The sequence below is a fragment of the Pecten maximus genome, chromosome 2 (genome assembly GCF_902652985.1).
Source record: "Pecten maximus chromosome 2, xPecMax1.1, whole genome shotgun sequence".
Taxonomy (NCBI): domain Eukaryota; kingdom Metazoa; phylum Mollusca; class Bivalvia; order Pectinida; family Pectinidae; genus Pecten; species Pecten maximus.
In genome coordinates, this window is record NC_047016.1 from 38,925,429 (window position 1) to 38,940,684 (window position 15,256).

Here is a 15,256-nt window from a genome sequence, read left to right on the forward strand (position 1 = left end):
ATACTTGGTGTATATATCTGGTGACAGATCTGGTATAATACTTGGTGTAAATATCTGGTGACTGACCTGGTAAAATACCTGGTGTATATATCAGGTGACTGACCTGGTATAATACTTGGTGTATATACATGTATCTGGTGACAGATCTGGTATAATACCTGGTGTCAATATCTGGTGACTGACCTGGTAAAATACCTGGTGTATATATCAGGTGACTGACCTGGTATAAAACTTGGTGTAAATATCTGGTGACTGATCTGGTATAATACCTGTGTGTATATATTTGGTGACTGATCTAATTTAATACTCTGTGTTTATCATAGTGTCTAGAATAATAATCAGCATAATTATCTGGTAACTGACCTGGCGTAAATTTGAAGTGAATAGTTTCCTTTCCCACATGGCGGGATAATCCTCTAGTTTTACATCCAGGTACAGTTTCTTCATCTTTCTGTATTCTTCCTTCCACAACTGAGGATTTGCCACAACCTTGATATACTTGTTAGGTTCTGTATCCTTGTCTGGTGAATAAGTGACATCTTCCTCGTTATCTGGTTCAGTTGGAATAGAATCCGAGTCCGAGCTGGATTGGTCTACATTGCTCAACTCCTTACGAAGTCGCTGTAACTTATTGGCAACATGCTCGTCCAATATCTGTTTAAACATACAATAGACAATCTAGAGTTTTACATGTGAATAAACAATTTTTATAATGAATAGTTGACATGCTTGATCCAACCACATTTTTTATTGCGTCGTGGTCACAACCATATTCTCTTTACTTACCAGGGTAATTTTGGATTCTCCATTTGAAGAAATTTTACTCATATCAACTTTCCTTCGGTACTAAATCATACACATCAACATCATACACATGTACACATGTACACATCACAATAAAAGAACAGACAGCTCTTTGTTGATCTGTTACTCATATACAATGTAATTACAATGTCACAATGGAAACAGCAGCACATTCACAGAAAAAATGTGAAATGAAAATTAGTTTTTTTGATGAAGCAATTTTTTGACTGAATTTTGCTTTTTGCAAAAATAGAATGAAATTCTGAACAAGAGATAGGGGAACCTACCTATGAAATCTAAGAAAAATTATTGCTATTTTTTTTCATACCAAACATCAACTGTCATTGAACTGCCTTCAAGCACTTCTCAAAATACAAAAAAAAAAAACAACTTCAAAGTTCAAAATCAAAGATAGCCTCATGTTGGCAATTTTGTTTTCTGGGATGAAAACTCAAAATTGAATGGTACGTACAACTAGGGACTAAGGTGAACCTAGACATGAATTTTGAGAAAAATTGCCTTCTGCTTTTAATGATAAATTTGGGGAAAATTATCCAAGTAGTAAGAAATAGCTATATCAGCCTTCAACTGTAAAAATAAAATAAAACTGACCACCTGTTGGCCATTTTGCTTTCTGAATCCGACTCAAAATCAAATGGGGACAGATAGGTGTCAAGGTGAACCTACACATAGGATGCTTGAGAAAAATCCTTCCAATACTTCTCAAGACATAGCGATAACAATGATCATTAGACAAATAGACGACAGTTGCAGGGCAATTTGAATAGCCCATCATTGTAATTTTTTTTAAAATATTTAACATAAAATAAAAATGAAATAAAATCTTCATTGCTTAAAACATTTCCCAAATACCAGGCAAGTGAAAATTGGAATCATTGAAAATAACCTTTCAGCTCTAGTACTGCATACGCACATATATCTGGGGAATATGCTTTGTTTGTACCAGTATACTATTGTGTTTGGTTGACAAAGTTCATCATAAGTCATTTACTGTGAATTTATTTCAATAACAGTGACCTTGACCTTGGACAGTTAAAAACTCACTGGTCTTATGTTTGTCCAGATAAATGATATTTATGAAGTTTCATGAAAATCTGTTAAAAGATGTGGCAACTTAGTGATGATGTCTATGTCTAGTTTTAGTCAGAGGGACCTAGATCATGTGCCGGGGAATGTTTGGAAAATCTTAAATTGTAAAGTTTCATCTTCATACATTTTAACTTTAAAACAGGAAATATGGCTTTCATATTACACAAAGTAGTTCAATGGTGAATGATACCAACATCTCCCAAGAAGTTTTATGAAAATCTATCATAAAATTTTACACCAACTTCAAATACTGTCATATGACACTCATTAGTCACATGACACTCAACAAAGTCACATGACATTCAACAAAGTCACATTGCAATCAACAGACACATGACAGTGAACAGTCAAATGACACTCAACAGTCATATGACACTCAAGTCATATGACACTCAACAGTTATATGGCACTCAACAGTTATATGACACTAAACAGTCACATGACAGAGAACAGTCACATGACAGTGAACAGTCACAAGACACTAAACAGTCAAACAACACTGAACAGTCACACAACACTGAACAGTCACATGACACTACAGCCAGTGGCATAGCATTGAGCATTTATGACACTTACTTTTTGTATTGCTACAAACATATAACTTCAGAACATTTTATGTAACACATTTTATTTTGGTTCACATTTTACAAGACTTAGAAAAACAGCACTAATAGCTATATTAATCCTGATCATGAAAATATTAAATGGTTATTGATGAAGTCCTGAACATTATATATATATATATTAGTCCAGATATCAAGGCAATATCTTATTTATCCTTTGTAAAATTTGGATGACAATGAAATTCATTACATATCTATTTTTCCAGGAAAACAAAAATCAGAATAAACATTGATAAACAAGCTGAAGAATCAAAACAATACCAAAACACAGTATGTTTTTATCAAAGAGAACCAAAAATCAGAATAAACTTCGATAAACAATACGAAAATACAGTATGTTTTTATCACGGAGAACCAGGGATAATGAAGTTGATATATACACCATATCTATAATCATGGTACAGTTTCCATCTGTCAGTGGACCTATAATTAAAGCATTACAACCATGTATTTAACAGGATGAAAACAACTGTTCCCTGCTGATAGTAAGAAGTACAAGACTGAGGTACATGTATAGGGTTCACCCGAGTCCGACCATGTGGATTTTCTCCAGGTACTCTAGTTTCCTAACACTCTAAGACCCCTCGTGTACTTCCATCAGGGCCATCAGGATTTAACAATACAAGTTTACTTGTTTCACAACTTTTGTAAAATAAATCAAGCTTACATTTTGATAGTATGACTTAGGTGATATTGACTTACTGTACGAGGTCTGGTGAGTCAATGGTATGGTGACCACTTGTTTATCAGGGGATGTGAAGAGTTTATGTTAATGAGATACTCAGTAGATTTAATTGTTGGTGGTTCTAAACAATAGCCACCAGCTTTTAAGTTAATGACCAATATGATGATAACAGTTGTATAAAAAGGTTGTATGACAAGTAAGTATGAATAAATAAAGAAAAGCAATAGCTTAATTTGTTAACAATAATAACAACAATTGAAATTTAACAATTACATTTAACAATGACATGTAATTAAATTAAGTTTAAATTTTCAATTGTGTTCATTTCCCCTCCTCATTAACTTAATACAGTATTACCAAATTGGCTATATTTCAATTCAATATCAATGTTAAATCAGCTAATGCCAAAATGATTCAAAATGAAAATGTGGGCTTTTGAAAGCGAAAATGCATTTTTGATTATAAGTTGAATATAGGTTCACAGATTTACGTAAACATGATAAATATTATCAAAGGAACAATAATAGCACTTTTCAATTACATATGTAACAATACACAAGCACCAGAAATACCACAATGGCCCTTTAATACTGGATCAAGATATACATGTATATATATAAATATATTACACCTGAATGTGTCTTGGTGATTGATATAACAGTCCCCTGTCTCAAATGTCTAAATATTATCAAAATTATAATTTAACTTCATAAATTGGAATGATTCTGCTTTCATAATGCAAATTAAGATTTCTTAACCTTAACAGTAATAATCCAAATATTAACCCTAGAAAAATAAACATGTATTAATTGACACAATAGAAAATGTTTTGATTGACTTGTTCAACATTTTTCTCCATATACCAATGAATTACAACTGTCCCACTTCCTGTTGTACAGTTAGAGTTATCTCCTCCTGGGACTCCTCCGTCATCGATACAACCGTTACTGAACATCCACTGTCTATCTGTGTGTTATCAGGATCAGTATAAGACGGTGGCGCGTCTTTAACAGACCTCAATGTCTTCATCCTTTTTTGTCTTGTGCTTTTGTCCTTGACCTTTCTATGTTTTGTGACCTTGACCTCCTCTTTAGATTTGTGGACTTTCTTGTTGTGTAGGTTGAGGCATCGACCATCCTTAAACAGGATACCACACTCCTCACACAGTATGCTGTGTGGCGACACATGGGCCCGCATGTGGTCCTTCAGCTGGACGTTCCAGGCTGCAGCATAACTACACTGGTCACAGCGATACGGTTTGTCACCAGTGTGGGTTCGCATGTGTGATGACAACTGGTACGACTTCACGCAGGAAAAGGGACACAACTCACATTGGAATGGATGTACACCTAAAAATGATGAACCAAATGTCAAATTTAAAGAGAAATATAATTTTCTATGGTATTTTGTGTAAAAAAACCCTCTCATTTGCATTCAAATTAAGCCTTTTATCTTGTAAACTATTCATTCAAGTTATAAAACATCAGTTGATCAAGCAGTGGTAAATATTAAATACCGTATTTATCTACAAATGAGCCCCTGCCCACTAAATCTCTTTTGAAATAGTAAGCCAAAAATGGTACACAATGAGCCCTTCCCAAACTTAGTACTGAAGTTTTATACTAAGGGAGGGGGATTTATTAAGGATAAATATGGTACTAAACTTTTACACTAACGGATGGGGTTTATTTGAGGATAGATACCATAACATTGACCAATACTGCTATAAAAGATATGGATACATATTACGACTCGGGAACACATACCCTGGTGCATCATCATGTGGTTGTTAAGAGCTGTACGAGCTAGGGTTGTATATGGGCACTGGTCACACTTGTATGTGTGAACACGCAGGTGAATCCTCTTCACATGATGCGCCATCTGGGAAACGGACAGAATACGATTACAGTGTGGACAGGGGATGTTACTCTCATCTCTTCCAAGACACAACTTGGACTTCGCATGGGTGGCTGCTGCCTTGCTACTTAATGAAATAACTCCACATTTTTCGCATTTCGTTGCCTCCCCTCCATGAACTTGATAGACATGTGCTTTTACCTCATCAACGGACGAATACTTCTCGGGGCACTGTTTACAATTAAAGAGTTTGTGTCCGTGGGCCTTGCAAAGGTGACGTTTGAGCGTTGTGTTGGTGAAGAACTGCTTGGCACACAAATCACAAGTGAAGTTGGCAGTCCTGTGGGTCTTCTGACGGTGCTCCTGTACATGGATAGCTTGACTGAATGTCTGTCCGCAGTCGGCACAGGTGAGACGTCCGGAAAGATGCTGAGCCAGGTGGTCTTCCATGGATGCACGATCCGGTGTGTTGTACTGGTACATACCGCAGCACAAACGACATGTAAACCGCTCAAAGGACTTCAAGCCAACCTCAATGTTTCTGTCCTTCTTGTGAAAAGATGTGAATTGAGTCACTTCATATTTGTCAGTATGTTCCTCCAGCTTTATTGAAATTTTGGGAGCGATTCTTTCTTTCTGTAGCGATTTTGTCCTAGGTCTACCTTTCCGTGGCAATGTGTGGCCATCTTGTTTCGTTTCTACAGCTGACACAATTTTTGTGACATTTTCAACATTTCCACCAACACACTGCTCTTCTAATGATGTATTAACACTTTTCTCTGCCTCTTTCTTATTCTCTGGCTTTTTCCTCTTGGATTGGTTTCGACTCTTCTTTGAAGTTTTCTCTGTCTTTACCAGATCGATTTGTGGTTTTGGACTTATCAGTGTTGTATGAGATTTTGGCCAGCATACATCATTATTGTTTACATCAATTCCATCTCCTCCATCTCCAATGCTGCTGACTTTTAAAGTCTTCTCATTGTTATTTTCATCCACCAAATTACATGGTACTTCTATCACATCATTAGATGATCTAGATATCTTTAGAACTTCACCCTTCTTCACATCATCATCAGCATAAGTCCTCTTTGCAGTCTTTTTTTGTTTACCTTCCAAATTGTTGTTTTTATCTAGATTTTGTTCTATGTATCGATCTGATCCATCTTTCTTTTTCTCATCCCTTTTGTTTTTCTTTACCTTTCCTCTCCTTCTATATTTACTGTTGTTTGTTCCATCAGTGAGACCCGTTACATTGTTCTGTGACACAACACAACCACTAGCAGCAATATTAATGTTACTGAATTGTTTCTGCTCAGTAAATGATCCATCAATATCAGTTTGTTGTTCTGAAAGTTCAAAAGTTGCAACTTGATTTTCTTGCCCTTGAATTCTTTTGTCTTGTTTGTCAGAAATGCTTGCCAAGTCCTTGTCAACTGTGACCATAACACTCAACTGACTTGGTTTGAATCCTACTGGTCTTCTCTCTGTAAACACTGCCTTCTGCTCCACAATCTGTACTGACCTCTCTCCCTTGTTTTTGTTCATCATGAGGTTTTCTTCACTCTTTCCCCTTGATTCCTCCACATTATTATTTCTTTCCATCATCACATGATCCAGTACATGTATTCCGTTTGATCCAATGTTTCTCTCCATTATCACATGACATGGCCTGTGTACTCCCTTCGATCCTTCTACATGACCAGGCCTGTGTACTCCCTTCGATCCTTCTACATGACCTGGCCTTTGTACTCCCTTTGATCCTTCTACATGACCAGGCCTGTGTACTCCCTTTGATCCTTCAACATGACCTGGCTGGTGTACTCCCTTCGATCCTTCTACATGACCAGGCCTTTGTACTCCCTTTGATCCTTCAACATGACCTGGCTGGTGTACTTCCTTCGATCCTTCTACTTGACCTGGCCCCTTTGATCCTTCTAAAAGTGTTCTGTTTGTTACTGGTTTGTAATTCATCACTGAGCCCTGTTCACTGTGTTCAGAATCTGCCAGTTTCGAGTCTCTAACTGGGCCAACATCTGTACAAGTTTGTTTAGAAGTGCGTGTCTGTCTGTGTGTCCTGCTGATAAACCCAGGATTCAGTTCGCCGGGACATTCCTGTCCATTTTGTTGTTTTGTAGTTCTCTTTGATCTTGTGTGGTTCTTGCATTGCCGTCTCGACTTTTTATTTGTTTGTGTGGCTCTTTTAAAACTTGGACTCTGAAAAGATATATACATATCAAGGTCACTACAAAGTATACTGTTATAGTCAATGGCTTGTTTCTTAATACATCAATAAATATTTTTATAATCACTGATCATGGCAGAAGAGAAAAGTGGTCTTGATAGGCAGTTGACCTTAATAGAGGTTCAAAAACAATCAACCCTGTCTATAAAGGCTACTTAAGGTACAAAGGAAAATAGACTTTGTAGACAGGTGCCTTTATATAGAGGATTACATACAGTCAACCCTGATATGGCCACTCAAAGGACCACCGAAAAGTGGTGTTCATTTAAGCAATGAACAGTGGTTTTAATGTTGTTAAAGTCTATATGGCAGCAAGATGTATGGTGGGCAAATGGCATGGGAACCCGTAACTCATGCTACATTTGACCACCAAACATCTTGGCCCACTTGGTGTTATAGCCTGAGGCACGAGGTGTTATAGGCGTATGGTGGCAACTGCCTTTTAGCATTGTGTTAATGGGGAATTGCGGAGCAAATGTAAATATACACAGGTGCCTATATATAGATGCTCACATAAATAGGTAGTGTTACATTGGAAACTGTAAGAGTTGGCCATAATAGATAGTTTTTTTTTATAAAGAGGCAAATTCAACTGTAATGATTTACATAGAAAACTTATAACCTAACGTGTTAACATAGTAACACTCAAATATAACAATGAGCAGGAATGTGTTGTATCAACAAGCATATTGGGTATTGCTAATAAGCAATATATGTCTTCTACCGACATCTGCTAAAAATAGTAACAGTGACCTTGACCGAAAAACACTAAATCTCAAACTTGTCCGGAGATATTATGGTCCTTTATCATTGTGTAAAGTTTGATCAAAATCTCTCAAGGAATGAAGCCGCTAGAGTGCCGACAGACTTTGGTGTTATGTAAAAGACGGACGGAGAGAAAAATTTAAAATTCGGTTTGATTTGATTTATTTTGTTTAATATCGTATTAACAGACAGGATAATTTAAGGATGTGCCTGGTTTGGAGGTGGAGGAAAGCCGAAGTACTCTGAGAAAGACCTCTGACCTATGGTCAGTACCAGGCAACTGACCCACATGAGTTTCGAACTCGCAGGTGGAGGGCTAGTGATAAAGCACCGGGACACCTTAACCATATAATTAGGCCCCCCGGGTTTCACTGGTATGGGACTTATAATGATATTAAAAGAGGACAAGAGGCCCATGGGCCTTAACGGTCATCTGACAAACACTTACACTTACAGCAGGGACACACACCCCAATCCAGCATTATTACCATAAATTATTTATCGCAGCCAGTTATGTTTTAGATCAAATTTGGTTTTTATCCATTTAGCTTGTCCAGGAAGAGCAGCATCATAAAGCAAAATTTTAGCCAAGTTCCCATTTTTGGGGCATGCCCCTCTGTCCCAATGGGTCAGACAAGACTCATTTATATCAATTAGGATTGCCTTTCCCCAATGATGTTTCATACTAAATATGGTTGTAATCAATTAAGGCATTAAGGAGGAATTGCATTTTTAAGGAATGTTTAACCTAAGCACTCCTTTTGCCCCATCTTTTTTTCCCCAGGGGTCAAACCTGTCTCATTAAAAAATATGATTGCCGTCACCTAATATGTTTCACATCAAATTTGGTTGTAATGCACCAAAAGGTTAGGGAGGATTAGGATTTAACAGCAAATATTCACCAAAGTTCCCATTTTGGGGCCCTGCCCCTCAGGCCCCAGGGGTCACACTAGCCTCGTTTATATAAAATATGACCACCCTTCCCAAAGGATGTTTCACACCATATTTCGTATTAATCCACCCAAGGGTTAGAGAGAAGTAGATTTATAGCAAAAATTCACCAAAGTTCCCCTTTTGGGGCCCCGCCCCTCTGGCCCTAGGGGTCAAACCAGCCTCATTTATATAAAATATGATTGTCCTCCTCCAATGATGTTTCACACCAAATTTGGTAATAATTCACTATGGGTGTTAGGAGGAATAGGATTTTATAGCAAAATTTCATCAAAGTTCCCCTTTTGGGGCCCCGCCCCTCTGGCCCCAGGGACCACACCAGCCTCATTTATATAAAATATGACCACCCTCCACCAATGATGTTTCACACAATATCTGGTTGAAATCCACCAAAGGGTTAAGGACGAGTAGGATTTTATAGCAAAATTTCATCAAAGTTCCCTTTTTTGGGCCCGTCACTCTGGCCCCAGGGCTCACACCAGCCTCATTTATATAAAATATGACCACCCTCCCCCAATGATGTTTCACAACATATCTGGTTGAAATCTACTACAGGGTTAAGGAGGAGTAGGATTTTATAGCAAAATTTCATCAAAGTTCCCCATTTGGGGCCCCACCCCTCAGGCCCCAGGGGTCACACTAGCCTCATTTATATAAAATATGACCGCCCTCCCCAAATGATGTTTCACAACATATCTGGTTGAAATCCACTAAAGGGTTAAGGAGGAGTAGGATTTTATAGCAAAATTTCATCAAAGTTCCCCTTTTGGGGCCCCGCCCCTCAGGCCCCAGGGGTCACACCAACTTCATTTATATAAAACATGACCGCCCTCCCCAAATGATGTTTCACAACATATCTGGTTGAAATCCACTAAAGGGTTAAGGAGGAGTAGGATTTTATAGCAAAATTTCATCAAAGTTCCCCTTTTGGGGCCCCGCCCCTCAGGCCCTAGTGGTCACAATAGCCTCATTTATATAAAATATGACCGCCCTCCCCAAATGATGTTTCACAACATATCTGGTTGAAATCCACTAAAGGGTTAAGGAGGAGTAGGATTTTATAGCAAAATTTCATCAAAGTTCCCCTTTTGGGGCCCCGCCCCTCAGGCCCCAGGGGTCACACCAACTTCATTTATATAAAATATGACCGCCCTCCCCCAATGATGTTTCACACCAAATTTAGTTGTAATCCACCCAAGGGTAAAGGAGGAGTAGGATTTTATAGCAATATTCACCTAAGTTCCCTTTTGGGGCCCCGCCCTTCTGGCCCCAGGGGTCAGACCAGCCTCATTTATATAAAACATGATTGCCCTCCCCCAATGATGCTTCAAACCAAATTTGGAAGTAATCCACCCAAGGGTTAAGGAGGAGTAGCGTTTTGAAAGAAAAAGTTTACGCACGGCGCACGACGCACGACGCACGGCGGACGACGACGGACGAAGCACGATGACTATAGGTCATCCTGACCCTTTGGGTCAGATGACCTAAAAATACTACTTCACTAAAGCATACTTACTGTGTCCTTAAAGCAGCAGAGAGGGTTTCGACAGTTGTGACATCCAGTCTTACTGCACACACAGCTACGACACTTCCCCCGCGACCAACATTTACAGCAATACTGGAACAGAGAAGATGTATCTCTTACACAAATTACACAGCATATATATTATATATAAATTTTTTTTTTTTACTCCAAAGACATTTTTCCTCACCTATTAAATTCTTGAATTGTAGATACACTGTTTATATTTATACCTGATCAAAGGCAGCCCTAGATAAACGATAATTATATCACATGGGAAAATCCATTTTAAGATTTTTTTTATATGAACACAGTAGGCCTGTATTACTTGGGGAAAACTGAGATCTGATATACAAAATGTTTTGTAATATGTGATACTCACATTCTCCATATTCCTGCGACTAGTCAGTTGGTTCGCAGACTGCCCATTACTTGGGTCTTGAGCAAGACTCTTATGAACAAACTTCACAAGATTTGTCTTTTCCAGAGATGGTCCTTCTGTGTATCCTGTGGTTGGCCTTACAGCACAAGGCATTCCAATGTTACCATTGCAGCCATCGTCATCATTTCTATTGTCCAACAAACCAGTTTTTCCAGTTTTTTCGTGAAATTCTAGATCTTTTAGTTGTATGTGACATTTCGACACCAATCTTTCCGTGTTCAGTAACAGCATCTATGTTTCTGTTGTGATCCAAGACTTGTCTTTGATTTCCATGAAACCATGTTCTGTTGATCTCATTCGGATGTCTGAAGATATTTGTTTCATCACCGTTAAAACAGTGCTGACCCCAACTAGGTGCGACAGGCTGGTAACCTGTGTCATGTGGAACTTGAAACTGCTGTACATTTTCCGTGTCTCCAAACTGAGAATATCCAGCTTTATTAACACTAGATACTGACTGTGAATCTAGATTTCCATGAAATGGCATATTTACATAGGACCTTACATTTGAATTTCCTCCTGTGTCATTATATCTTCCTTCTTGAAATTTGAATTTCCCAGGTGGCCCAACCACATTAAAATTTGAATTCTGTAAACCAGTATTCATCATTCTGGAGGTCATGTCTGGATTTCTGTTAGACATCGTCTCTTTATAATCCATATAGGGTCTGAACAGCTCCTTGTCATGACCCGAAATTCCAGGCGGCTTCTTCCTGAGAATATTGTCAGAAAAGCATGACTGCTGACAAGGAAGTGATACAGAGGCACTGGGAGGCTGTAGATACGAGTCTGATGGGCCTGGCATGAAATGTCTGTGAGGCATAGCAGGAAATGTCTGTGCTATGGGATGTACATGGAAACTTGTACATGATGTACCAGATTTCACAGAAGGAAGAGGACAATTTTCAGGTCGGGCTATCTTCCTAAATTCTGATTCATCACGGCTCTCTAGGATCTGGCTCAGAACTTTATATTTTTTCTTTGTCCTTGACGTCCGTTTCCTTGAAAGATTTTTGCTGCCACTGTCTCTTCTAGGGTGTGATTTATAATTATACCCAAAAGAGTCAGACACGTAATCTGGAAGTTGTACTGGTCCCGGAGCTGCTAGCACTTGATTGGGGTGTGTACTATGTTCCGCAATGGGCACCACATCTGGCACAGGTTGGTAAGGAGTAGCCTTCCAAGTTTCGGCACCACCTGTAACTCTAGGATCCGACCAATCAAATGGCGGCATCATTGGTTGCTGTGGGTAGGCGATACAGCCTGGATTGGGTATGGCAGGTTGACTAAGAAGTTCTGGTATATTGTCTGGCAGACACAGATTTGTTAGAATCCCTGGAAACATCAAATAACTGGAGTTCAACTTCCTAACATTAGGCAATTCATTCACAATTCCAAAATGAGACTGAACGTTGCACATGGAACTTGAAAATTTAGGCTGAAGGTCAGGAAAATTCTCAAAAGTAGGTCGGAGGCCACGAACTGAAGATTCGAAACTTGGCCGAAAGTTACCAACAGAAATAGGCTGATCAGGAACAGATCCCCTTGGAATGGTGTATGTTTTATTACAAGATAAATCCAATGGTACATCTTTATTCTCCAGATTAATTTTCATCGAATCCATAGGATAGCTACACTGTAATCTCCTACCACTGGACCCTCCTCGTTTGAAATGCATGTCCTCCTCGCTGTACCCATCAGCTCCTAATGTCGGCTGAGTATACATCATATGCATCAACATTGTCTCCTCTGGCTCTGTGTGTGTATCCCTGTTAGAGTTATAAGAGGCATTTGGATAATGTTTTTCTCTCGAATCTTGGCTTTCTCTCATCAACTTCAAATCCGGCCAGCTTCTTTCCTTGTCCATTTTGTGATGGTTTAAGTTGGAATTTATCCAATCCACATCTCCATCTGATCTAAATGTGTCCTGAATTCTGCTCCCTGATCTGGGAGTTGGTAGTTCCCCCTTCCTTTCTTGTTGCCTGGTATTCCTTGACTGCACTTGAGATCCAGACTGAATATCGTCATGCCTAGGGAGACAGAAATCCTCACACCTGGTGGCTGCATAGGGAATCTCTGGTCTGGTGGCTGAACAGGAACCTTCAGACCTGGTGGCTGTATAGGGAAACTCTGACCTTGTGGCTGAACAGGAACCTTCAGACCTGGTGGCTGTATAGGGAAACTCTGACCTTGTGGCAGTATATGGAACCTCAGACCTGGTGGCTGTATATGGAACCTCAGACCTGGTGGCTGTATATGGAACCTCAGACCTAGTGGCTGTATATGGAACCTCAGACCTAGTGGCCGTGGCGGTATCCTGAGGTCTGTCATGGTACCACAAGCTAGTCCTGGTAGCATGTTGGACTACGCCGTTACTTTCCTGTTGTAAATTTTCACAGAATTTATTACTATCTAGCTGACTAAGCATATTTCTGTTACTTAAACATGACTTGCTGGTTTTCAACTCAAGACCGATGTAGTTGGCATTCTCATCAAATTCAGTTTCTCTAGGACTAGGTCTGGATAAAACTCCTTTGTCATTCTCCTGTTCTGTCTGTAAATGGCTTCTTGGATTGTAGCAATTCACTTCAACACAGTCTACATTCCTTGCAGTATCATGATCAGTATTCATCCTGTCGAAAGTGCTCAAATGTGTGGTGTTTAAAGAAGGCATGGGGAGTTTGTTCTGAATGACACACACTGCACCGAAAGCTTCATGCCCATCAAAATTAATTGTCTTTCCAATATTTACATCATCATTAGGACTTGTTGACACAACTTGAACATCCTGTCTACTAAATACATCAATGCTTCTCCCTGCACCGCTCCCTATGAAGGGATTACCAACGTTTGGCTGCAGTTTGATGGACAAGTCTAAGGGCTCTGTATAAAGGTAATCGTCTGTAGTGATATATTCATACTTATTGTCAGCAGGGGAGTCAAACTGTGTGAATTCGTTGTTATTTACATTTATTCCTGGCATCTCTACAGTGACACTACCTGTGTCAGTAGCCTTCTGTGTCCACACCACTTCAGACCCCGACCCCAAGGGTGATACCTTGTTCACTTCTTTATACTTCTCCACCATGTATGTTGATTCTAAACTCTGAGGTGAATTTAGCGTGGGTGAGAAGATTTGAAAAGGTTCCTTGCAGAAGTTATGACACGTTTCCTTGACGATGTTATGCCGAGTTTCTTTGACCTCCCCAGTTCTGCTCATTAGTGACCTTTCTATGACCTTCACTTGCCTTGGAGTCGGTGACCTTTCTTTGACCTTCAATGACCTTGAAGTTAGTAACCTTTCTTTGACCTTTGCCATTCTTGAAGTTGGTGACTTTTCTGTGACCTTCACTGTCCTTGCATTTGGTGATATTTCTTTCACTTTCAATGACCGTGGAGTTGGCGTCCTTTCTTTGACCTTCACTGGCCTTGAAGTTGGTGACCTTTCTTTGATCTTCAATGACCTTGAAGTTGACAATATTTTCTTTCCCGTCATTAGTGTTGTAAATGGATTAATCGTTCCCTTCAATGATTTAGATGAAATTGACTTTTCCATTTCCTTGAACTGTGGTGATCCCAGAGTAAGTGAGATTATGTGTCCTGGACACATCTCTCTAGCTGCATGTAATGACATTGTCACAGGTCTCAGTGAAAGAGCTGTCATTGTCTTGACTTTTAAAGAATGCAGTGACTCTGTTAAAACCAAATCAAATTGATGTGGAGATGATGATTTGACATCTGGCGAATTAATCTTCGTTGAACATGCTTGATTACTGTAAGATTCCCTATCAAAATTCCTCTTTTCATCAAAATCATTTTCAATGATATGGTCATGCATATCTTCAAAGTCATTTTTCATTTCAAGCACAATGTCTTCCCCACAACTGGCATTGTCAGGCTGCTGCGATTCCACAACTGTTGTATATTTGTTGAAGTCAATGTCATCGTGACACATTAAGTAAACATCCGTCTTCCATAGGTCAGCGTCTCGTTCACACATCAGGTACAACTCCATACCCTCCTCCTCAGGTACACATAGTACATACACATCATCATCTTCCTGTATCTCGACATGGCCCTTGCCTTTAGTACCAGACTGGATTCTATGAGAGAGATTATCGTGTGCATCCATAGCAGTACTCAAGGGAGACAATCCGATGACCTAGAAATAACAGGAAAATTAATATAGCAGTTATTTCCAAACTTTTCTGTCGCAATAAGGATGTTTTTATTTTTAAAAGTATAGATAAAATTC

General features: G+C 39.1%; 2 protein-coding genes across 2 annotated transcripts in view; both read right to left on the reverse strand.

Moving 5' to 3' along the window:
• Positions 1-15,256, reverse strand: part of LOC117322030 — a 32,722-nt gene that overhangs the window by 7,302 nt on the left and 10,164 nt on the right. The window contains exon 5 of the mRNA XM_033876738.1: positions 364-654. Coding sequence (XP_033732629.1) covers positions 364-654 — 291 coding nt within the window. The remainder of the gene's footprint in view (positions 1-363; positions 655-15,256) is intronic.
• On the reverse strand, positions 6,906-14,067 carry LOC117322031. The gene is made up of 3 exons (XM_033876740.1): positions 10,942-14,067; positions 10,554-10,655; positions 6,906-7,293 (listed from the first exon to the last, which is right to left on the reverse strand). Exon 1 carries the CDS (start codon positions 13,982-13,984, stop codon positions 11,129-11,131), a length of 2,856 nt encoding a protein of 951 aa, XP_033732631.1. The 5' UTR covers positions 13,985-14,067; the 3' UTR covers positions 6,906-7,293; positions 10,554-10,655; positions 10,942-11,128.